This window comes from Empidonax traillii, unplaced genomic scaffold (genome assembly GCF_003031625.1).
Source record: "Empidonax traillii isolate 1590-97213 ecotype Southwest subspecies unplaced genomic scaffold, ASM303162v1 scaffold72:size2462915, whole genome shotgun sequence".
Taxonomy (NCBI): Eukaryota; Metazoa; Chordata; class Aves; order Passeriformes; family Tyrannidae; genus Empidonax; species Empidonax traillii.
This window is the reverse complement of record NW_020955265.1, coordinates 2,325,386-2,349,630: the sequence shown is the minus strand read 5'-3', so window position 1 is coordinate 2,349,630 and position 24,245 is coordinate 2,325,386. Positions and strand designations below refer to the sequence as shown.

Genomic DNA, 24,245 nt, shown 5'->3' with positions numbered 1-24,245 from the left:
TATGCCACCTGCTTCCTGTGGATAAGTTCTTATTTCTGTTTTAGAGCAAGTATGTGTGCCCTTGAAATTTCTTATGTATCTGAAATCTCGTTGCCTTCTGCCTACTGATTTCAGACTACTACTTAATATTAAATATTATGTAATTTAATTCCTATTTAAAATATTTTTTCTGAAATTTATTTTCCTAGACAATGGTAAAGGATCACATAAAACATTCTGCACAATGTCAACAAAAAAAATTTATGGAGATATACCTTATGTTAGATAATAAAATACAGTATTATAGTTAAATTAGTATGCAATAAAAAACAGCTACACTGGTATTGCTTCTATATATTTTTATGACAGTTATAATCTACATTCATGTATTTCTGTATTTTGTCCAAAAAAAGCTAATAAATAAGCAAGAAATAACTGCCTGCAAGAGAGAATATAGAAGATGTGTTTCCTCGCCACTCTGAAATTCACCAAAGCATACTCAGTAGAGGGAAATGACAGTCTACCTATTATGCATAATCTAAACAGAAATTTCACTGTTTACTTGCTTGTTTTCTCCTATATAGAAACAAAACTTTGCAAATAAACAACATTTGTACAAACTACACCCTAATTAGAGTCCTCTAATCTTTAACAAGTACTTTTAGCCTTTGGTCTTGCCTAATTTCACAACAGAAAACAGACTGTGATATTAATGTACTGAGAATATCAAGAGTGATAACTTACAGTACAGGACTAATCTTTATATAGTAGATGCACTACATTATTTTTCCTAAATAAGTATTTTTGAAGTCTTACCTCTTCAGCTGGTTACAAAGTAGAAAGTATGATGCTACAGCACAAGCAGCACCTTTGTGCATCTCCAAATTAAACTTTCTAGATTGCTGCTGATCTACGTGAAATGTGAGCTCACCTGCTTACGTAGCTCTGTTGATTTTGACAACTTCATGAAGGTCAGATGGGGTCGAAAAGCTCTTTCTTCTCCTGCCAAGATCCCCTTTTCTTGAAATATCTTCTTCATAGTCTCTAGGGGGGGGAGAAGAGTGTAGAGGTACAAAGATATTACCTAATAGAATCCTTAAAACTCTGCTTTCAACTTTGCAATTTGAGTCACAGTTGCTTCACATGGAAGAAACAAGATGATGAATACTAAAAGGCAAGAAGATTTCTAATTAACTTCAAAGGTACATATCATTTTTTCAAAGGTATATATTATTTCATGTGAAAATGGTCTTACATTTGCAGTTAACGCAAAATTTGGGTTTTTAAGCTTCACTATTGCCTTCTAAACTAATTTCTTATTTTTAATGTACACTTTGATCTGTCTACAGTCCAAGACAAAGTAGTTTTACAACACTGATGTACTTTACTATTTATTTCCCAATATAATGTTTAATTTCTTGGAAATAAATTTCAGTATAACTCTTGAATTATGTTCCATGTTGCCTTCAGCAAAAATACTGCATGTGAAAAATTTCTGTAACAATTTTGAAAACAGGTTTAGATAAAATTGACTAAACCTGTGACAAAAATAATACCGTTAAGTAGAAAATTTCTATTACTGAACACAGAAGAACTGAAAAAAAAATTTTTTCTCTTTGCAAATACAACTTCCAATTTTTCATTTGCCGTAGGTCTAGCTATCAAACCGAAATTAAAACAGGAAAAATAATCCTATCACATAAATTTAATCAACGCTTACCATAACTGTGTATTTTCATTTAAGTGTATTATTTTTGGGCTTGCTAGTTCAACAGTGTTTTATTCTCCCACCTGAAAGAAACAGCATTACACTGGCTGTGCTGTTTTAAGCCCAGCTGGCTTAAAAAAAATTAGGGAAGGTCCAAGGAAGAAGAATATAGGCACATAAAGCTATCTAGCATAAGTCTGCCAGTTCACACTCCTGTAACATGTTCATTCCAGAGTTCTTACTCTTACAATTTTTTGCTTATTTAAATGAGCTGCTTTGAAATCACATTTAAGAGGAGATTTTACAAGTTTATGCATTACTTGGCAACATAAAAGTTCTAGAAGAAGCTCAGAGTATTCACTTGGGACCTGGAAATCAAAATTCTTCTCTTTCTCTGCTTCCTCTGATTTATAATCTCAGGCTCCACAGTCTATGCAAAAGTTGGAATTTCCAAAGAAGCCAAAGAAATCAATGAACCAAATGCCATCTCTTAAGCAGGCCCACTTGAAAACTTTCAGCCTTCACTTCCCACCTGTAAGATGCTGATGCATTTTACAAAAACAAATTAGTCCAACTTCTTGCTCTAACTCACAGGACACTGAAAGGACCACCTGATTAAAACCTGTGTAATTTTTACACAATGGCAATAGGGATCCTATTACTATGGTGAATGCTGAAAATAACATAATGGTTGAGGTGGGAAAGGACTTCCTCAGGTCATCTGGACCAACCTCCCAGCTCAAGCAGGGCCACCTAGAACAGGCTGTCCAGGACTATGTTTGGACATAGTATCTCCAGGGATGGGGACTCCACAACCACCATGGGCAACGTGTGCTAGTGCTTGGTCACCCTCACAGTGAAAAAATGTTTCATAATGGTCAGAGGGACCCTCCTCTGTTTCAGTTTGTGCCCATATTCTCTCTCTCTCTCCCATCCCATGTATGTAAATACAAGCATAACTGCTATATAGATAAATAGATCTGTCTATTTAAATCTATACAGCTATATATCTGTAGCTATAGGCAACTATATACCTATGGCTATAGCTGTGTATCTATAGACAAGTACAGCCTACCCACTTCTATTATTTTGAATTTTGTCTGCAGGAAACATTTCTAAATTTATACTGAATCCCCACTAAGCTACTGCGCAGTTGTGCATCCAAATGCTGCTGAATAATGGATTAACATATCAAAGCAGAAGAATACAAATACACGTTTGCTGCTTTTTCAAAATGAGATATGGAAGTTCAAATAAGTCGATTTAGTTATGGTGTGCGTGTATTTCCATGCATCCAACAGCCTGCTTATTTTCTGATGTTAGAAAGTTAATAAAATGTTACAGTTACTTAAAACTGAAATTATCTGTAACAAAGCCATTTTCTGGTTCCTGTGCTTGGTTCTCCGAACTGCATCATTTGAGGACCTATTGACTTTGATGTTCCAACAAAGGGCAAGTCTTATCAAAACCAGGTTTACACTGCCCTGTGATATTCTGACTCAGTCTTGTGCATAGTCTTTTTTTCCCCTCTAAAACCTCCAGTTTTTTTCTGCCATCACATCTTATGCCATGCAGTCTTATCTCCCACTCTGCAGTCAGGATCTGCACTGGTGAAGATTTGCATCTCTATGGGTGTCCTCTCCTGACTCCAGAAAGAGTTTAGTATTAGACCAGAGGTTTGCCAATGTGCATCTGATCACAGGACTGTAAGCCCAGGGTTCTCAACAGGGCAGGTTGACCATATGACACTGTGAATGTGTGGGACATTGGGTGGGACAGCTGGGCACCTACACTTTACACTGCTGAAGAGCAACCCTGAGGCCTGAGCATCTTCCTTTTGTGCTAAATAGCTTTGTTCGGTATCTGGATATCTGCTCTATTTATCTTTCCAAATTCTTCTTTCTTTTGTACCTGGTAATTCTTACCAAGAAAAAAACATATTGAAAAGCTGAGTCAGAGGAGAGAAAACAACTTCAGAGAGAGACTGCAGTTTTAAATTCAACAGATTTACGTATGTGTGGCCGTTTTTGTGGTCATCAAACTTCTCTCACAGCTTTGCCAGGGCACAGACGTATTAAACATCACAGGCTCAAGACATTTGGCACATTTGCTGGTACTACAGATAGCCCCAGTTTTTCAGAATTCAACATGTATGGAAACCATGACACTTTACTGGTTAAGGTGACTTACAAATATAATTAGCACAATCTTCTTCAAAGCTAATGAAAATAGACAGAAATCTGAATAGATTGAGGGGAAAAAATAAACAAAGAGAATGTTTTCCAGAGAGCGCAGGAAGGTTAAAAGATAATGTAATGTTATTAATATCCACTCAGCTCTTTGAAGAAGTGGCTACAAGAAGGGATTAAAAAAAAAAAACAAACTGGGAAGGACACATGGATGCTGTAGGCAAGACAAAGTTCCAGGCTTGTGGGACAGCATAAAAGTGGATTTGTAGTACAGCAAATACACAAAAGTTAAAAGTTTATGATGGGTATTGCCTGAACTGAAATTAATTAGAGGCCATTGACGAGAAACACAGACAGGCCATGTTCATGGGTCTTAACAAATGAGGACCTCCCGTCTTTCCTCCAGACATTATCATTATTACCTAGACTGACAAATCAAACAAGATCAGTTTTCCTTTATTAGCCTCAGGCTGACCAATGTTTGCAGCTTCAAAGTATACCCTAGAAATGTTAAAGCTATTTTTACAATCTCAGTGACTTCCTGGAACAAATTTTTGGACAGTTTCCAGACTATCTTTCATGCACTTTGAAGTACTCTACAATAGCATTTTGTACCTTATTTTTAAAATGCCAAAATTACTGAATGTAATCTGCCTCTCTTATACTGGATGCAGCTGAATCCATTAGACAACTCTTTCCCCACAATTAGAATGGAAATGTGACATATGAAGCTTACTCAGAACTACTATATACTGGAAAGGCTCAAAAATTCAACAGCTAGATCAATACAGAATGATTCAAAGAAAAATTGCATGTTGAGCCATATTCCGTAATAGAAAGGGCCATCTTCTATTCCAAGATTTCATTAGGTATGGAAAATCGCTATGTATGTATGTTTTCTTCCAGACTCTTAATTTCTGCTTTCTAAACTATGTTCCTTCAATTAAAAGCCTTAAAATTTAGAAACAGTATTCTGTCTCTTCATTGAAAATTTTTTCAACTTTACGCTTGGAACTGAAGAAAATCTGAGCATAGATAACTTACAGTTATAACTACCAGTTTAAACCATATTAAAATTATTAAGTTCTTAGGTTTTTTTAAGACATGTGCCAAAAGGTAAACCAGAGTAAAGCAAATTTCCCAATAGTTCTTCCACTACTACTTGGTTATATATTAGTTATGCTTTTCTACAGTGAGCTGTCACTCTACCATATCACTATCATATATCAGCGAGCTACACTGTTACTTCAGACACACACCAGGAGTATGTGCAGGTTGTTCTGTTTCTCTCCATCGCCACACACGTATCTAGGAGAAAGATGTGCTCATTCATTGGATCAGTAAATGCAAAAATCTCCTCCAAGATTTACTTTCTCCTTGTCTTACAAACAGATCCTCTACTTATTCCTGCTACCTTGACTTCCCTTCTAATAAACCTTTATTCTTGTGTCTGCCCTTCTGGTATCTTGCTGAAAATACCAATATATAGTCAAATCACATTTTTCTTAGCAAACTGAAAAAAAATTTTTTGACTCCTTCCACAGTCCTAATCAAAATCTTAAGATTATGGGTGAAGAGCAGTAGAGTCAAAGAGTGGGAAAGGCACTGCAATCCAGTGTGCCAAAGCCAGGTCCCTGTCCCAGCCTACTGCTTTATGCTCTTCTGTTTGGCATGTGATACACAAAAAAGGTAAGCTAGGAGATTTGGCAAGAGCACAGCACTTAATGTTCTCATGCAGCTGATCAAATGTCAGGCTCCAGAGCAAACTGTATTTAATAACTATTACCCACTGGAAGTACAAACTCATAAAACTAACTGGTTTTATACTAAGGAATAGTGAGCGTTCATTTTCACTAAAATGTTTGCTCCTGTTGTTGGCATTTGTCTACTCATGGGGCCTAAAACAAAGAAAACTGTCATGTAACGCAAAGCTGAATTAGAAAAGGTTGCATGCAGGAAGCAAAAGGCATGAATGATGCTTATGTCTGTTGGAACCAGTCCTTTATGTAAGCAAGTACTATCAGCAGAGAGGTGCCTTGGCTCTTGTAATGAAATCAAGAAAAGAATCCTTAGGATTTTTTTCTGCCAGTTATATTAAACACAGAATACAGTATGTAGGTATTTAATGACATAATAATATTCTTGAGACTGCAGAACACTGCCACTTCCAATTTTGGAGCATGCTTCTCTTCTTGCTGTGGATGAATCAAGTTTCTACACAGCCCAGTAAAGTTCTGCTACACACATTATTAGGAACTATAACTAATGGCACATGGATGAGAAGAAAACCTGTCACAGCAGTACATTTTCAATGTAACTGTTAGCAATTTGGACTAGCAGCTTTTTGTTCACTTTGTACAAATCAATTGTTTTAATGGAAAACTACAATAGCTTTGAGTTCCCAATTTTTTCATCATGTGAAATGACTTAAGAATAACTGACAAAAGGCAAAATTCATTTATCTTAGCTTCAGCCATCTATAACTAAAGTGAACTAAATTAACTGAATTAAACTATTTCTCTGGGCTGCCTGAAGTCCAGGCAATGTAATTCACTCTAAAATAGATGCTAAATGTGCAGTTTTGCAATCTTAAAGGAAGCTCATGAAGTACCATCCTTGTCAAAATACACTCTTCCTCTCCAGCCCCCTGCCTGCCACTGCTCCTGTCTTTTGTGCTGACAATCATGTAGCAACGCAGTAAAATGCACTGGGAAAGTGAACAGGTTAAAAATTAGCTGGCAAAGATAAAAATGTCAATTTAACCACAGCTGAATTCACCGTGTGGCTGCACAGTTCCTCAGCACAACAGAAGGGGTCAGATTGCTTTGGTATGGTGGCAGTGTAAGCTTATGCTCGAGGAAAGCTGTAATGTACCTAGAGAAGAAGAGGGGCAGTATGACTCACTTTCCGTTTCTCTCTCTATTGTGGACTGTTGGGAAATCAATTTATTGAGATAGGACTAAATGTCATTCATATAAAACTAAATTTCAATGAAATTACTAAGGTGTACTGCATGCCAGTTTAGTACAGTCCTAACTATTAAAATATTCAAGTCAACAAATCAACATTTCATAAAAGCAAAGGACCAAAAGCAAATTAAATATTTATATGTATAAGCAGAAGAGTAACTTTTCTGTTCATGAAATACAAGCTCCCTCTCATGGTCAGACAATAACATGCATCATTAATCCATAAAATCAAAATCTGCAAATCCTGCAGATAAAAAACATGGTTCAATTATCCACTTCTATCAGCTTCAAATAGCATTTACAATATAATTATCAAAATGAATATTGAAGCCAAACAACTCATTACTTTTTCCAAATTCACTTAGTATTTGTGCTGGTTTTAGCTGGGGTAAAGTTAATTTTCTTCACAGTAGCTAGTATGGGACTGTGTTTTGGATTTGTGCTGAACAGAGGGTTGATAACACAGGGATATTTCAGTTACTGCTGAGCAGCACCTGCACAGAGACAAGGCCTTTTCTGCTTCTCACCCCACCCCAGCACAAGGAGCTGGGAGGGGACACAGCCAGGAGCTGGGAGGGGACACAGCCAGGGCAGCTGACCCCAGCTGAACAACAGAATATTCCATACCATATGACATCATACTCAGCATTTATAGAGCTGGGGGAAGAAGGAGGAAGGGGGGAGACGTTCAGAGGAATGGCATTTGTCTTCCCAAGTCACCATAATGCATGACAGAGCCCTGCTTTCCTGGGGATGGCTGAACACCTGCGTGTACATAGGAATTGGTGAATTAATTCCTTGGTTTATTGCTTTAGTAAGCGGCTTTTGCTTTAACTAATAAACTGTCTTTATCTCAACCCATGAATTTTCTCACTTTTACTATTCAGATTCTCTCCCCCATCCCACCGGGGGAGCATGAGCAAGTGGCTGTGTGTGGCTTAGCTGACAGCTGGAATCAAACCACAACAGTCCTTCAAATATTCTGTTGTGTAGCAAAGCACTAAATTAAGGAAATCAAGAATTTTTTTAAAAGCCCTGTAAGAGTCTATGTCACTGATAGCTCAGGATTTCTAAAGAGACTTGGACAAAGAGCGATTAAAATATTCCTCAAACTTCTGTCAGTACACTTTAGCACTATTAATGGTAGGTATTTAAATTATGCTAATGTCTTTTAACTCATATTAGCTCTCCTTTTCCTGTACTTTTGTCTCTGGCAAACTTAGACTTACATTGGTATTAGCAGCCATGCTCTTACCACATTCAGATATTATTACTACTGAACGATTTCCCATATAATTTATGGAACTAGATGGGCTCCTACAAGCAGCTAATTTAACTTAATGTATTTTCTATTGCCTGTGTTATCAGTATTTCTCCTTCAACATTCATGTACAACACAAAATAACGTATGAAGTCAAAATTCACCTTAGAGCATAGCAGAAACTATACATACTCTTTAAGTAGCAAAACAGTAATTCTTTAACAAACTAAACTGAGGTTTTGTAAAAAATCAAACCAGATGCATAAGTGATCTCTTTTTACTGTTCTGTGATCAACAACAGAATGATTAGCATCCTGCAGGCAACGCTGGTGTTTTTTTTCTTTCTTTCTGCCAGTATCAGCTTTAAAATAGCAGTTTTCAAGGGACACAAGTTATAACACAGGCAAGCTGGACTAGGAACCAGAATAAACTTGTGAAAGGTAATTCTGTAAAACATATATAGCCTCACAGCAGTATATACTGAGAGCTGATAGCAATCTTCACACAGATCCTGACAATAGCAGCCCAGAGTTTCCAATATTCTCTCTTGTAGCCTTCTCTCTAAAATTGTGTATTCAGGTTACTATCCACAGAACAGAAATGCTTTGACATACAGCCTGTTTTGAAATAATATATGAAATGTATTAAAGAAAAACTCTATGGCACATTTCTGCTAATATAATTCTTTACATTAGAAGGTATATGTATGTGTCAAGTACAGCCCAGAAAGTATGTGGTCTTTTCAGCAGAAGGCAACACCTGCAGTAGGTTTGGCCCTTAGAGAGTTGTCTGCTAATGTTTTGTAAACATTGCATGCAAATTAAACTGTCTTGCAATTAGCTCAGTACCTGTACTCTTGCATTAAAGGAATTACACATGTGACATGCTTGGAGAAGGGGGAGAATCCCAAGAACGCTCTTGTTTACCTAATCAGTTCTGAGGAGTTCACATGGATTTTTTTGTTTAGTATTATTTCATATTCCAAACTGCACTGCCCTGAAGGACATCTGTGTATTAATAAATTACTTATTTTGATCATTATTTTTACATAAAATTCTTTGCAATTTAATATAATAAAGATGTACATAGAAGCTACTTAATGTACTAATTTTTTTCTTAGTCATACCTGGCCTTTCCACTGATTTCATATGTAATTGAAATAATACTTTTTCAGTGTTACATAATTACAGAGCTAAATTACTTTTTTTCTGGCACAACCATCAATACAAAAACTGAATTTACTTTCATGAATTATAGGTTACCTCTAGAGAAGGAATATTAGCATTTCAAGAAGGCACAAAAAGATACTCTGAAATCAGTAGCAATTCAAAAGTTACATTTATGACAATCTCCAAGAAATGTTAAAAGTGAAGTCATACATGTTAAACATTTTCATTTATTTTAACATTTTATTCTGGTAAAGTTCATCTCCATACCCTGTTTCGGAACTAAATTCAGATAAAACAAACATCACTGTATAAGTGTACACACAGAAGAACAGGCCTAAAGTCAAGAAACTATCCATTATGTTGGAAAATGTAAGCACTGATGTAAGAAACATTTTTAATAAACAGAAGTATTAGGAGAAGGTAATAAAATACAGATGTAGTTCTAATATAAGCAAAGAAAGCTTATACAAAGAAGCTCACCAGTGAGTATCAGTAGTTATGCTTCACGAAGAAAATACAGGTTTGCTTGTTTGCCAAATTCAATTGTACTATGAATTTGTCTACTAGGAACGTTTGTCAAACGGTCAACCTCTGATCTCATCTCTACATGTCTAATTCTGACCAAAACCTGGTTCACTAATCTGTGTCAAAAATCACTCATAACAAATTCCTTCATTTTCTATAGTTAAAAAAGTATTTGGCTCTCCATGTTTACCAACTTAATTAATTTTGAAGTTCTTAACTATTAACTTCTCAAAATCAAAGGTTACTGTCACTAACAGAAACCATTCACCTATTCTCACAAGAGGTACTGAAAGGGAATACAGTTTATTAATTAAGTAACTGTTTATAAAACAGGACAGATACCATTCTGTCACCTTTGAAAGAAATCTAAACACAAAGACAAGGATGAGGAAGCATATAATCCAATAACTGAAGAAATACTTGGTAGATTCAATCTTTGAGGTAAGCATGGGATTAATTGACCACTGAAGCCTCTGTTCAGTTTCTACCATACTGAACATTAGAAATATTTCCGTATCAAGCACTGCATAAAATAATAAAGCATTGCCCAATAACAGCATAAGCAATTTGGTAAGTTGAAACTTTCAACTTTACTTTAAAATGTAAGTTTAAAAATACTAAATGTTTTCCAACAGCACTTCATAAATTAAACTAATGAATTGCTACAGAAAACACTGTATTAATAAATACTTTTTTCATTTTTCCTCTGCATTGGACTGCAAAGAGGTAGTGCCACAGCAGCAGTCCTTGCTACTCCGCAAAATGTCCTATATGGGTTATTGCACTATTAAAAAATGGTGTGACCTCACATTCCTCAGAGCACAAAAGATAATTCATCAATACTGAAAAACTCTTTTAAGGAGTCTTTCCAAGGAATAGTTGGAATTGCCGGGATAGTTTTAAAGGACACCAATGAACTACAGACACTACTGTTCTCTGAGAATTTTTATTAAATATCTGTAAACAGCATTGTTTAAGTATAGACTCATAAGCAAATAAAAAAATTGGGCCAAAACAAGGTAGCATGGAGTCTTTACATCCCATCTACAAATTTGTACCATGGTTTTTACATATGCTAAATAAAAAGATATCAGAGAACAGTACTGTCTGCCATTCATTGATATTCTTTTGAACTAAGCCAAGTATGCTACAAAATTCATTATGTAGCCTTTAACAATTGTAAAATTATTATTGACTAAACTTGTCTTTGTGCTCCATTCTCATTTATCTAAAAGTCTTTAAAGTATTTAAACTAAATTGACAAATTGTACCTGCTATTTCCATAAGTATAGTTGTGTTTTCTGCTAACTTCACAAATCCAACTTGATTTTTGAAGTGATCAATTCCTTGAAAAGACAAATGCACTCTTTTTCCTCTCAGGAGATCTTCTACAAAGACCTTGCTGTCTGAAAGAGCATCAACTGCTCTGTCAAGAGGAAAGAAAATATCTACGTCAAATATATTTATACTGTTAACATTGCCATTAATCATCATATCAAAAAATATAACAAAGTTTTTTTTAGTATCAATTTATTTTCTAAGAGACTCACAAGGATCATCAAGTCCAACCCTTAAGTGAATGGCCCATGTGAGGATCAAACCTGCGACCAATGACACTACATATATAATGGTAAAATTATATGGAAACTACAATTAAGCTAGTTGAGAACTGTACTATGTAAATTTATGCTTACTTTCTGTAAGAATTGAGGCATGGCCACAATAAGTAAAGTGACAGGTACAAACCTGGTAACCTTTTAATAATCATTTTAATTAGCCACTTCCAGTGTATGTACAATTACATAATTACATGAAATAGTTGTTTTGACCTGAACTTAAGTCAATTGCTAAACAAAAAACACATACACATTCTTAGTATTTTCTAAAAGATCCCTCACATGCTCACAGTTTTTAACTCTACTCAACAAAACCGAATTCAGTCTTTTCCCTAAACCGATGCAAACTTTATAAACGCTAGATGGCAGTAATAGGTTTAAAATGTTCAAATGAGGTAATTTTACTTTTTCTGTCCTAGCTGGATGAAAGCCATAATCATGATTTCTACAGTAGGTTACATTATATTATTTAAGCCTGTACAGTTACAAGCAGCTTTACACATGTTTTCATTGTGTTTAACTAAATGAACTCTCGATGAGAACTGTGCATTAATTGAAACCGAGGCCAGATTAAGAAAGACATTGAGGTTGCTTATATGACAAAATATCCTTGATTGATAAGAGTCCTCTTGTGGTCTTTTTACAGAGCTTTAATCTACAATCTAGAAGCATTTTAGCTCCTGTATAACCACTTTAAACAACGATGCCATTACTTGTTCCTTGGCAGTGACATTTTACCTTGAGCATAGTCTCTGTCACTTACCTACCTTTTATCACCATTGGACAAGCCTGTTCCTGCATCTTCCCTATGTGCTACATGTCAAGATCTTTCCAAAACACCATCTAATACTGGTTAAGCCTGTCAGATTATTGCACACATAATCACGTATAGATTTATTTAACAACATGAAGCTGAAGAACAGATATTTCAAATACAAAGCTTGCAGTGGGCTTTCAAGCTGTGAATCATGCACATATCTAAAACCCATCTCTAGATTTTGTACATATAAGAACTGGTACACAAAGAGTCATAGAAAGCTCTGTTCCTCAGCTGAAGGAAGATTTATATTTCCATACTGTAGGGTTGGCTGCTGAATTCACTGACGAGCTCAAGCTCTATGAAAGATCAATTCAAACAGTGCACTATGTTTTCAGTATAGCACTGTGGCACTGAAGATTTAGTTCTACTTTTTCTTTTATATATAATCTTACAAATGCTAAAGTATTTGGAAAAATAGTTATCATCTCACTCTATCTTGGGTTCTGTATTCTATCAATCACTTGATAATGTCTAACAATTGCTTTTTAAGAAAAATGCACAAGGAGAAACAGTTCCACTGAAGTCAACAGAAAAAAACACAGCAGTGTTATTTTCTTGTTATTCCATACCAAGCAGTAGTATTTACAATGCCAACTAGTAGTTACACTCAGTGCAACTAACCCATAGAGATATCAAAAAGTTACAGGCATTTTGATTCAAAGTGTAAAAAGGAAATAAAGAAAATAATTAAACAACATATTACCAGTAAATAAAAACTAGAATTATAGGAGCAGTGCTTGTTTTCTTTCTCTATTGTTGCAATTTAAATATTATAGCATTTAAAATTCATGTAGTTTCTTTTTAGAAATTTCTGAGTTGTTAATTTTGATTACTTGGTAGAGAATGCAATCTGGCAAAAAAAGCCAAACTAAATTCTTTCAGCTCTCTTATTTGTAAAGAAAAGGTGAGATTCATGAAGTGTTTGACAGAAAACAAGCAAGAAAAACTTGGCATGATAATCTCATATTTACTGCAAAGGCAGGCATCCTGATTTCTAGCACCTGACTATACAGTTAGCATGGATTAGGACTCCTATGCTCGAAGGGAGTGTTGTCATGACTCTTGCTTGCTTGCTTTCTGTCTAGTTTCAAAATCTCACATTCTTGATTTCATACAGTCCTACAAAAAGAGATGTAAAGTGTATTCATGGAGGTTAGACCGCAGTCAATCGTTAGGAAGCTCGCATGGGAACTGCAGGTCTGGATTCCCTTAGAAAGAACGGCCTAGAATACAGATATTCCATTTTTCAGGGTGAAAGCTGTATGTACTAAAATACCATACAAAGGGCTTTGTGCCGAATTGAATGTTATGTTTAGCACATTCTTATCACGCATTTTGACTTCAAATAGCATTCAACACATTTCATTTCTGTATAGACAGAGGCACTATTGTGCAAACACAGTTGAAAAACTGTAGATATCTAAGTAACTTAATGGATCCAAACCTAAGGATCTGTGAACTCTGAGATGCCTGGTTGACTAGCTACACTTTGTTTGAGAGATTATTTTCCCTCTACATTACACACAAGTTCTTTTGCCAGGCTGGATCTTCGTTTCTTTCCATTAATCTGGTATCAAAAATTGGTGGAGCAAAGAAAGCAAAAGTCAGCTTTTTACTCTTTGAGTTCTCCCAAAAGATTAGACAAAAACCCTCAGTTATTATAATAAAAAGGAATCTCATACAAAAGAACATGCAATCTGCAATACCTGAAGATAGCTGAGCTAGAAACCTATAGGAGGCATCTGGCCAGGGAAGGGGTCAATCTCTTTGGAAGCTGCTGCTGACTAGAGGACAGTCCTTAGTGCCTGGACTGTAGAGTTCTGCTAGGAGAGGCAGAGAAGAACTCTGTAAGTCAGTACTTCAATGGCAGTCAGACAGTGAAAGCTGAGAAGGAGCTCAAAGAGTAGCAGAAGACAGAGTTTGAAAATATTTGTTTTGGTATACAGTTTTGGACTCTAAAAAGTACTTGTGAGGAGGCATACTTGCCTTTGAGATACGTTTTCGCATTCATTTTTTAAGAAGTTCGTACTTCAAACTCTTTCAAAATAAAATCTCACACAAACAGTTGGTGGTTTTCAGGTGCTATCACAGTTTGCTCATGAACCAGGCAGGAGGAAGTTTGTGTGCTTCCTTCTGGAAACAAAAGGCATGTGGAGAGGGGAGGGAATGCATCAGATCTAGTATCCTTTGTTTGCCTTTCTAGTCTCTGTTCCTGGGTGTTTTTCTCCCTTTACATCAGACTCTTGGGGATGAAGATGCTGACAGATTTGCATCTTTGCAGGAGAGGTAGGAGAGTAGAGGCCTCAAGGATATCGCATTCAAGGATGAGAAAGCAAGCATGAGAAACAAGTAGGATAACTGATTTTGATATATTAATCTTTCATAATTTCAGGGGTGTCAAATGTTTTTAGCCAGAATACTCCTACTTATCGTAAGCATGCCTTTGACTTCTAAATGGCCCCCACATTCTATTTTGGATTTTCACTTCCTTATGAGTAATCTGCACTTCAATAGATTTTTAATTCCCATGTGAGTGTGTTAAGTGTCCCCTATATCAATTAAAATAATTACTTTAGCAAACATGGAATTTGTGCATGCCGAGTTCAGCACACAGGAAGAAAAATGCAAGGGAAAAATGAAAACTTTGTTCAGGGCCCATGACATACCATAAGTTATGAAAATGGCTAATATTAAGATCAGCATTTTAAAACCAACATGAATTAAATGTTCAATAACACTGTAATTTAGGGTTGCATTTGGAAAAAAAAAAAAAAAAAGCATCAGTTAACCCTTCTAGTCATTTTATGAACACATCCAGAAAAAATACTAATATATACTTAATTTAACACTAAATACCTACGTGCTAATTTCTTCTTCATTGGATAAATGCATCACTAACATGGTGACATGCAACGAGCCAGAGCGAACCATTGCTTTGGAAAGCCTTTGATCCTTTTGTATTATTGCATCTTGGACAGCCTGAATACTGACAGTAATCTGGGAAGAAAGACAGAAACAACAGTTAGCCACTATAATTACTGTATCCCATCATGCAAGTGAACAAGAAAACAGACAAACTGAAACCAAACGTTTATGTAAAAACCATTCTAGCAGAAGAAAGTTTTATCCTCTGACAAAGATGTGCTAATTGACCTGAGTGAACCCCAACTGGGCACGAATAGAGGGACTGGACACTGCCCATCACATCTTAATAGGAGTTTCCTTCCATAAGTATGATAAATTACCGAAGGAGATAAGGATTATCCAGTTTTACACTACCCTTCTTCAAGGAATTTCTCTGCCCACTTTGCTAAGCTTGTGTGTTGATATGTGCAGAAAAGTGACTGGAAAAACAAAGAGATCTTTGCAGGATCAGGCACAAACAAAAAAGGAATATTCAGTACATGCCTTGTAGTGATATTCAATTTGCAATTCTGATTATTCTGTCCAATAACTGATATAATTTATATACTCTTCAAACGTATTTTAACAAATTTCCATACAAAATGTATTCAGCTCTAACACTGTCAGTCTTTCTCTTTAAAATGGGAATTACATTTTCTTCACTGAAAATTATTTATATGCTTATATATACTCTATATATTGTATCCAAAATATTTACTGTGCTTGACATTATGCGAGTTGTATTGCAGTGATTTAAAAAACAAAATACCAAAACCCTGCAACAATTCTTGAAAATGCTAGTGAAAATTAAATCAAATCCAATAATATTGACCATCTAACAAAATGAGTTATTTCTTAAAGCACAGTAAGCAAAGACATTACAGACAAATCAGTTTTGGTGTATAAAGTCTAAAACAAGCATGTAGAAAACTTCCATTTGATTTTTTTGTTGTTTCTTTAAAAGAAACCAGGTGTTGTTTATTTATAAGAAATCTTTATTTACAAGATACAAATGTACTGTACATGCTGACTTCTATAAAATCAACACAAGTAGCTCTCAGGTTAAAAATAAAAAGAAAAAGGCTTGAGATATTTTGGTAGCTCTGTTAATTGTAAGGAACACGTAAATTTCCTGGAAAAAAACCACAATCTAATGGAAGTGTTCAGTATTTTTCTGACCAAATTTCTTAAGATGAGTTTTGCCATGCAGGAGTTTTTACCTAATGTGCATTAGATACCTAGTAGTGTAATAAAAATATAACTAAATTATAACTCAAAGGAACCAATGCTAGGGAGGGTAGGGTAGAGGAGAGAACATAAAAGCCACTTGCCCGAAAAGGTGATATGGCATCTACAAAACCATAAGTGTCTTAGACAGTGTAAGACATACGAAGAAAATTCCACCAACATTTTATCATAAATCGTATTTTACTATGACAATCTTCCTTCATATGTCAGAATTGACCTTATCCTGGATAAACAGCACTTCTATTGTCTCAGATATAGGAGAAATTTAACCAACATTTAGGCAAAGAACTGGTAAGTGGAATCCCCACTAATTACGATGTAATGACTGAATAATTATTTCAGTTTATAAAGTAAATTAAAAAACTAAATAGATTATGGTATTAATTACACTTTTATTCTATTTTCAGCTACTGCTTCTAAATTTCATTTGCTCCTGTGAGCTGGCAAAAGAAAAGATACAGAAGACAGATGTGGAATTGTGTTCTCATTGCAGTAAAAACCATCCTAGCTCTGAAAGAGATCAGTGTTATTCAGCATTTAGATTAGCAGCCAATACCCCACCATCCATATAGTTTCCTTCAGATGTATTTCCAGATCCCTTCCTGCTCTTGTCCTAAACTACCTGCAGCTCCCTCATATAATTCAGTTCTAGCTTGGGCAAGAAGCAACTCATGCTGGCTCATCTCCATCTACAAGGGGTTGACTGACTGACAAACACGCAGAGACTCATTTGTCAGCTGGCAGGTCTAGAACAACAGGCAATTGCCACACACACACTTGAGTCTTCCACACAAGCATGTTCTTTGAAGGCTTGCTCTTTTATGCAAGCAGCAATTGCACAAAACGCTACAGGAAATTAGTACCTCTGAGGTGTCAATTTTTCAAAACTGGACAACAGGTTGAAAACCCACAGCAGGCTCAAAACCCACAAAAACCCAGTGGACAGGCTCACACCTGTATAAACTCCATTAGAAGACCAAGCTAAAAACCTAATGAATAACGTGGCTTTGGAACAGGGTTAAGTCCAAAGATGGCCAGTCAGCAGTTCCAGAGAGAAGCTATTTCTGAACCCATGAAGAAAGTATGAAAAAACTTGCCTTTTGGATATAAGTAAAATAAGAAGACTGAGCATGTTCTCTCTCTATCTGGCTGAGTCACAGTGCTCTGCATAATCAACACTATTTTGAAAGAAAAAAAAAAAATAAAATTCAAGTACATTTTTCTGAATTTCAGATATTTCTTTTTAAGGTGTTTTCTCAGAAGTTATCTGATCAAAATGTAACACAACAGAGGTGCCATCACAATGCATATTATAACTTCAGATTTGTTTTGTTTTCTCCAATAAACCTAAGGTGCAATTAACATTTGAGTGTACTGAATTTTAATTAAGCAAACTAGGACTCTTCCAATGCTGTTATGACCCACTGCATAAATAAAAACTTTAAATTGCTCTTAAACCTGTTATTTACATTACCTTACAAAGTTTTATGTTACACTTCAACTGCTATCATGCTGACTATTTTTACTTAAGATTTCCTAACTTAATTAAATGTTGGAAGGTAGATTATATCAGTGCCCCCCCCCGAATTTTTTTTTAAATGCTCAAAAAAAAGGCCTCAAATACTGATTTCAAAGTCCCCTCTCCCATTACTTGAAATATGTTATTCTGAAGACTGATAGAATAACACAGTTTTGCTTAGAGCAAGGATACCACTAATAAGTAAATATAAAGACTCTGAGTTTTAAAGGTTTAACAAATCAATTATAATTATAATCAAGAGTGGAGAACCTGGGAAGGCTAACCTACCAAGTGATAACACACCATGTAAGTCATGACTTAAAAAAAACCCAAATCAACAAATGAACAGAAAAAGATACAATGATCATTGTCTATTTAACTATTTTTGCACAAGTAATAATGCAAAGTTCAATATAAATTCAAAATTAATGAAACAACACCTTTTATTTCTGAAGATTCAAAAACATAATTAAATTAAAACAAGGAAACTGTTCAATTTCCAAGAGGAACAGTTTATTAAATGTTTAAGAAATATCCTTTTTACATAATGTCTCTCTGTGTAAACCTTATATTACTACATAAAACATGAAGGAAGAGTACTAATGCCTAAAATACTTCACTGGAACAAAATCAGATTTTCAAAAAAATAAAAGTCTCCCATTACTAACTGAAATAACTACCAGCAATTGCCAGATTCCCTCTGGCTATAAAGGAACCAGGTGTCTAAATTTTGGCTGATGTTGCCTATGCAAATTTCAACGCGTACTTTTTACAACTCTACCTCCAAAGCAAGTAAAAACAAAACCTTCTAGCAAAGTCCTGGAATTTCCAAATGCTCTGAGATTTAATTTAGAGAGTTGTTTCTTTACCTCTGTAAATTATACATTACTAAAATACATGACATATAAAAAAGCATGCACAGTTAAGACCTCTCCAATCAGCCTCTGAACATAACAATCATGAGCAGGAATTCTCAATTATCAGATTATATAACCCCTACATTATTCTTGCACTTGTTAAGTCATGGAACAGACAGAAAAGATATTTCAGAATAAGATGGTACAAAAGATATCCCACAATATTTGTATCAGGGTATCCTGAATCCTACAAACCCAGCCCTTACAATCTTTTCTTCACATAGTAAGTTTTGAAGAACCAAAGACTGCACTGTAACTTTCAAACCTACTTTGGTCTATTTTCATTTCATTTCATATTCTCTTAATCTTCTTTTACATTCTTAAAGAACAGACAGTACAGATGTAGGACAATTCAAAATTCACCCGAGATAGCTCCCGTTCTTAAAAAAAAAAAAAAAAAACCAGCTAAATTTGTAAATGACGTTAAACTGCTGGGTTCAACTTTTTAAACATATTGCGCCTACTTTCCTTGTTTCAGACACAAAAGGTATCAAAGACGTACCAGAGATAACACATAGCCTATAAAAAAAAAAAAATCATTCTCATTTACTGCTTAAATGAGATGACTCGTGCTAACTGCAAGAAAATACATTTTCCTAAAGAGTTCTCTGCTCTTCTTGAATCCATTTGAACAACATCTCACTAAAACAATAGTTGTTTGAATTTTAAATAAGATGATCAATTTTACTAGAAAATATTAAGCCATAAACTGCAACACTAAAAGAGCAATTGATCCAAATATAAGTTCCTATCTATAAGGAAAGCTAAAAATATTGCTAGAGACTTTTTTATTAAATTAAAAAGGAATGTTTCTCTTCCTTATTCTAAGTGAAAAACAAAATCAGCAATACTGTAACAGTACAGAGGGAACTTTCAGACAGCTTTAGTCAAGATAATGTGATATCCATAAGACTGACAAACTGAATACAAAGATAAATATTTTTCCTCCAGTCTTTTCCAGATAAGCAATTTTATTCACAAAAATATTACCTTAAGTTACTCTTTGAATAGGCTGCTAATGTTCCTTTAAAAATCCCTGAAAAAAATTGTTTGGTGCAATATCAAACACTGTTCTTTTTATAAACAAAGTAATTCTGGTTATATCAAATTAGTATAACAAAGAATATCACCTTTGGATTAGTAATTGGAAGAGAAATGAAATAATTCGGTTGATACTGTTTATTCTTTTTCTTCTTCCTCTCGATGTCTTCTTCAATTTCCCTTCCAGTAGTCCTCTTCCTTTTCTTTTTAGTATTTATTTCAGAGGTTGCATGCACTGAAGAAAAAAAAAATTACTTTCAGCATACAGACATATCAAAACAAAGACACTCTTAATATCACACAAACAGGAATTGTACCTCTGGAGCATCTCTTCCCACTCATCAGATCTGCCCATGCTCTGAACTGTCTGACTGGGATCCTACTCCAATCTGAATTAATGTCCTACAAGTGGAATACCATACTTGAACTAACAGCCTACACCTCTAAGCAGGGCTTAGAAACTGCTAACATAGTCACATGTGGCTTCCAAACTACTGTTTCATTTAGTCAACGCAGGCTGCACTGCAATAGCCCTGCAAATTGTCTACACTTCAACTGTAGAGCCTTTACAGACCCTCTCCCACCATGTGGCCTGATACATACTCATAAGCTGACCAGGCTGACAGCATCCCCTGTCCAATTAGAGGTGTACTCCTAGCTCCATGCTGGGAATACACATATTGGAAGACAGCTCATAAACGCCATCACTTTAGAAGCTCATATACTGTAATGTAAATTGACGTATGAAATGTCTTCATTCTGTGACTCATTGCTCCAAAGGATAACAAAAGGGTGATTTTTTAATATGTTCAAGTACTTGCAGGACTGAGTACTAGTAAGAGAGGCTCCGGACTGAAACCTGTTTGCAGGGAGACTGTTCCATATGCACAGCCCACTTGTACGTGCTGTATTGGGTCTGGCTGAGACAGAGCTCATTTCCCCATAGCAGCCCTCACAGTGCTGTGCTTTGCATTGGAAGCTACAAGGGTGTTGATAGCATACCAGTGTTTTGGGTACTGCTGAGCAGTGCTGGCATGGCACCAGCACTGTGTCTCAACATTGCTCCCCCCTTAAAAGAGGGCAAGACTCTGGGAGGGGACACAACCAGGCCAGCTGACACAAAATAACCAAAGGGATAATTCCATACCATATGACACCAGCTCAGATATAAAAGCTAAGAAAAGGAGGAGGAAAGCGAGGGCATTCGATATTTACAACATGTGCCTGCTGAGAAACTCCTTCATGTGCTGAAGCCCTGCTTCCCAGGAAGTAGCTGAACACCACTTGCTAATGGAAAGCAGAGAAAACACCTTGTTATTTTCCTCTTTGCTTGTGCGTGTGCAAACTTTCACTTTTGCTTTAGGAAACTCATTGCCTTATTGCAACCCATGAGTCTTTTTCCATCTTATTCTGTCTTGCCTATCTGGCGGGGAAGGGGAGTGACAGAACGGCTTGGTGGGCACCTGGTGACCAGCCAAGTCAACCCTTCACACACGCCAACAGGCAGGACCAAGAACTGAGTGCATGACGTCTCTATACTTTCACATTACTTCTGTTTATTGTACTTACTAACACATTCATCTTCGATATCTGTGTCAAGAAATGGCATTTCTGCCATTAGAGAGTCTACTGAATCGGCAGCACAGGGCTCTTCTCTCTGTTGTGTCTTATTCTCCATAAAGATTTTCTTTTGCTGTACATTTTCAAGCCCATCTGTAACATATTTAAAATAACACACTGGGTCTTACTTTTTAATATAAACAGCTAAGAGACATAATACACAAGCAACATACCAAGTATACATTTCTCTAATTATCAGCAAATAAATATTGACATATAACCCCCCTTAAGGATCCTATTCTTCTTCCTTGTCAACAGATCAGTAAAAATACAAAAACATTTTCTGTGGAATAGCAAAAAAAGAGAGTTCAGTCTTCTATATTTTAACAACTTATGGTCTTATTTGATTCCAAGTAAATGCATTTACATACAAAAAAAAAAAAAGAATGCTTATAACTGAGTATAAAAAAAAGTCTTCAGACAACACATAAAGTTCATTTTAGACAACAGTAATGGTATATGAAACTCAATGCAGACAAACATTGACAAATTAATTCCACTATAAACACACTGAAAATGAGACATGGAGAAGCAGCAAGGGAATCCTATGATTCCACATAAAACAAAGGGTTCTCAGTTGACTACAACACTCAGGAATGAGATGATTATTCTATTCCTGCATCTCCCACACAGTACAGAATGTTTTGGATAGCAATGGCCTCAACCTGTCATTCAAAGACTAACTTTCAGTATTTAAGTGAAAGATGGAACCAATATAAATCAAAACACATCTTTCAGGGAACAAGATACACATGAAGCTCTATCTCAGAGTAATACACAAAGAACAGAATAATCTCCACTAACAAGTTTTTTAAAAAGTCTTTTTCCCCAAGAGTACCAGCTAAGCATGAGTCATTTCCCTATGTCTGCTTCATGTTTCTGCATCAGTAAACTCTAACATTGTCATATTTAGTTATACCTTAAAAAAAAGAAAACATAAAATCTTCTCTAGCAGCAAACAATGTGCATATAACCAGGCACCCAGCAATACTCTTTTGGGACAACTCCACAATGGGATTACTGTAGTGGAAGAAGCCTTATGTCAGAATTGCAGTTTATCCCAGGTCAGCTCATTACTACAGACAACGCACTTTCAAAGCTCCTCTTATGACCAGTGCAGATAGCCCAAATCTGGCCCAAGAGGAAAATTCAGAAGCAGAAGTGCATATTATGTTCTTTTGGCATGCAAGGCTATACATGTATAAAATCAATATTACAGATCCAATGTGGGTGATTATCGCCCTGTGGAATTTTTCTGCACTTATCACTTTATGCTAGGGAAGATAAGTAAAAGAACAACATGACTAAATGCTAATTCACTCCAGGTGTAGGGAGGTATTCTGGAGGTATTCCCTCCAGAAGTAGGGTGGTATAAATCACTCTGTGGTTGCAGTCTGACATCTAATTTTATCCCCGAGGCTACTCAAAGGAAACAAAGTATTTAGATTTGTTGCTTGTTTCCCCTGTAGATACTAAAGAACTATGCATAACAAACAGATGTTAAAACAATAATAAAATTATTACTTAACATTTAGATTAAAGTAAAGCTCAAACAAAACAGATTGTTGCAGCTAATCCACAAGCATGCAAAAACAACAACCCTGGATTTAAAGAGATCTCACTCAAAGTGAAGGACAAGACAGAGGGGCATGAAACTGACAAACAAGTAGGTCAGTCTGGGGCAGAAAAGTTGGCAGCAACACTCAGAAATGCAGAATCATAACCAGCTGGGAACAAAGGGATTTGTTAAGGCAGTGTCAGCTACAGAACAAGGATTCACATGAATTTGAGGTGTGTATATTGCAAATTACAGGTTTCCTTTGCTCTGTCTGCTCAAAAAGCAACATACTTGTGCCACTTTGAAAAATTCTGCCTGTTCACAGTAGCAAAGGCACAGCTAGTAATTGACAGTTCCCCTCCTCACATCAGTTAGCTGAACTGAACAGGCACTGTGTCTAAGTTACACAGGTTGTGCCTCTAGCAAAAAAAGCTCCCTCACTTTTTTAGAAATACTAATTAAAATTAAAATTAACATCAACAAAATTAAAGAATTGTGTTCTAGACAGTAAAACAGCCTGAAAAGATTTTTCAAAACTCTTGACATGATGTTGATAATCTGAGACCTAGAGTAACAAAACAAGCTTCCACAGAAACTCCTTGACCATCAAGCTGTTATAGAATAAATTTTTCTTCTTAACTGCATGCTTAATTATATTAGCCTGAATTTCATAGATGAACAGGTGTATACATTATTCTCGTATTTGTATTTGTTTAATTCACTGACCATCTTCATCAGCACTTGTCATATGTTCCAGCAGAAAAAAAAAATCATGATGCACCTATATCATAAAGGAGAGAACACAAAAATAAGGAGCAACAAAACATTATTGATAGCACTCTGTTCCGAGCTGTCTTCTCTCCATAATCAGATTATAGTTTCGGATAGAATAATTTTCTGTTATTTGACACATAAACATTACAGATCACAGTGAGATTAGGTCTCCAGGCACTGTACTCTGTTTACTGTGTTTAATTTGTTTATCACAGAATCAATTAGGTTGGAAAAGACCTCTGAGATCATCAAGTTCAGCCTATGACCAAACACCACCATGTCAATTAGACCATGGCACTTAAGTGCCACATCCAGTCTTTCTTTAAACACCCCCAGGGACAGTGACTTCACAACCTCTCTGGGCAGCCCACTCCCATATCTAATCACCCTTTCCATGAAGAATTTCTTCCTAATGTCAAACCTAAACC

General features: G+C 35.7%; 1 protein-coding gene across 5 annotated transcripts in view; it reads right to left on the bottom strand.

Annotated features, from left to right (window-relative positions):
- AKAP7 (A-kinase anchoring protein 7) overlaps window positions 1–24,245 on the bottom strand; it is an 88,512-nt gene that overhangs the window by 61,000 nt on the left and 3,267 nt on the right. For all 5 annotated transcript variants that reach the window (XM_027880601.1, XM_027880597.1, XM_027880598.1 and 2 more), the window contains exons 2-6: window positions 21,435–21,578; window positions 19,955–20,100; window positions 15,097–15,233; window positions 11,072–11,226; window positions 911–1,023 (exon numbers count right to left, since the gene is read on the bottom strand). In XM_027880601.1, the coding sequence (XP_027736402.1) occupies window positions 911–1,023; window positions 11,072–11,226; window positions 15,097–15,233; window positions 19,955–20,100; window positions 21,435–21,543 (660 nt within the window). In that variant the 5' untranslated portion in view covers window positions 21,544–21,578. The remainder of the gene's footprint in view (window positions 1–910; window positions 1,024–11,071; window positions 11,227–15,096; window positions 15,234–19,954; window positions 20,101–21,434; window positions 21,579–24,245) is intronic.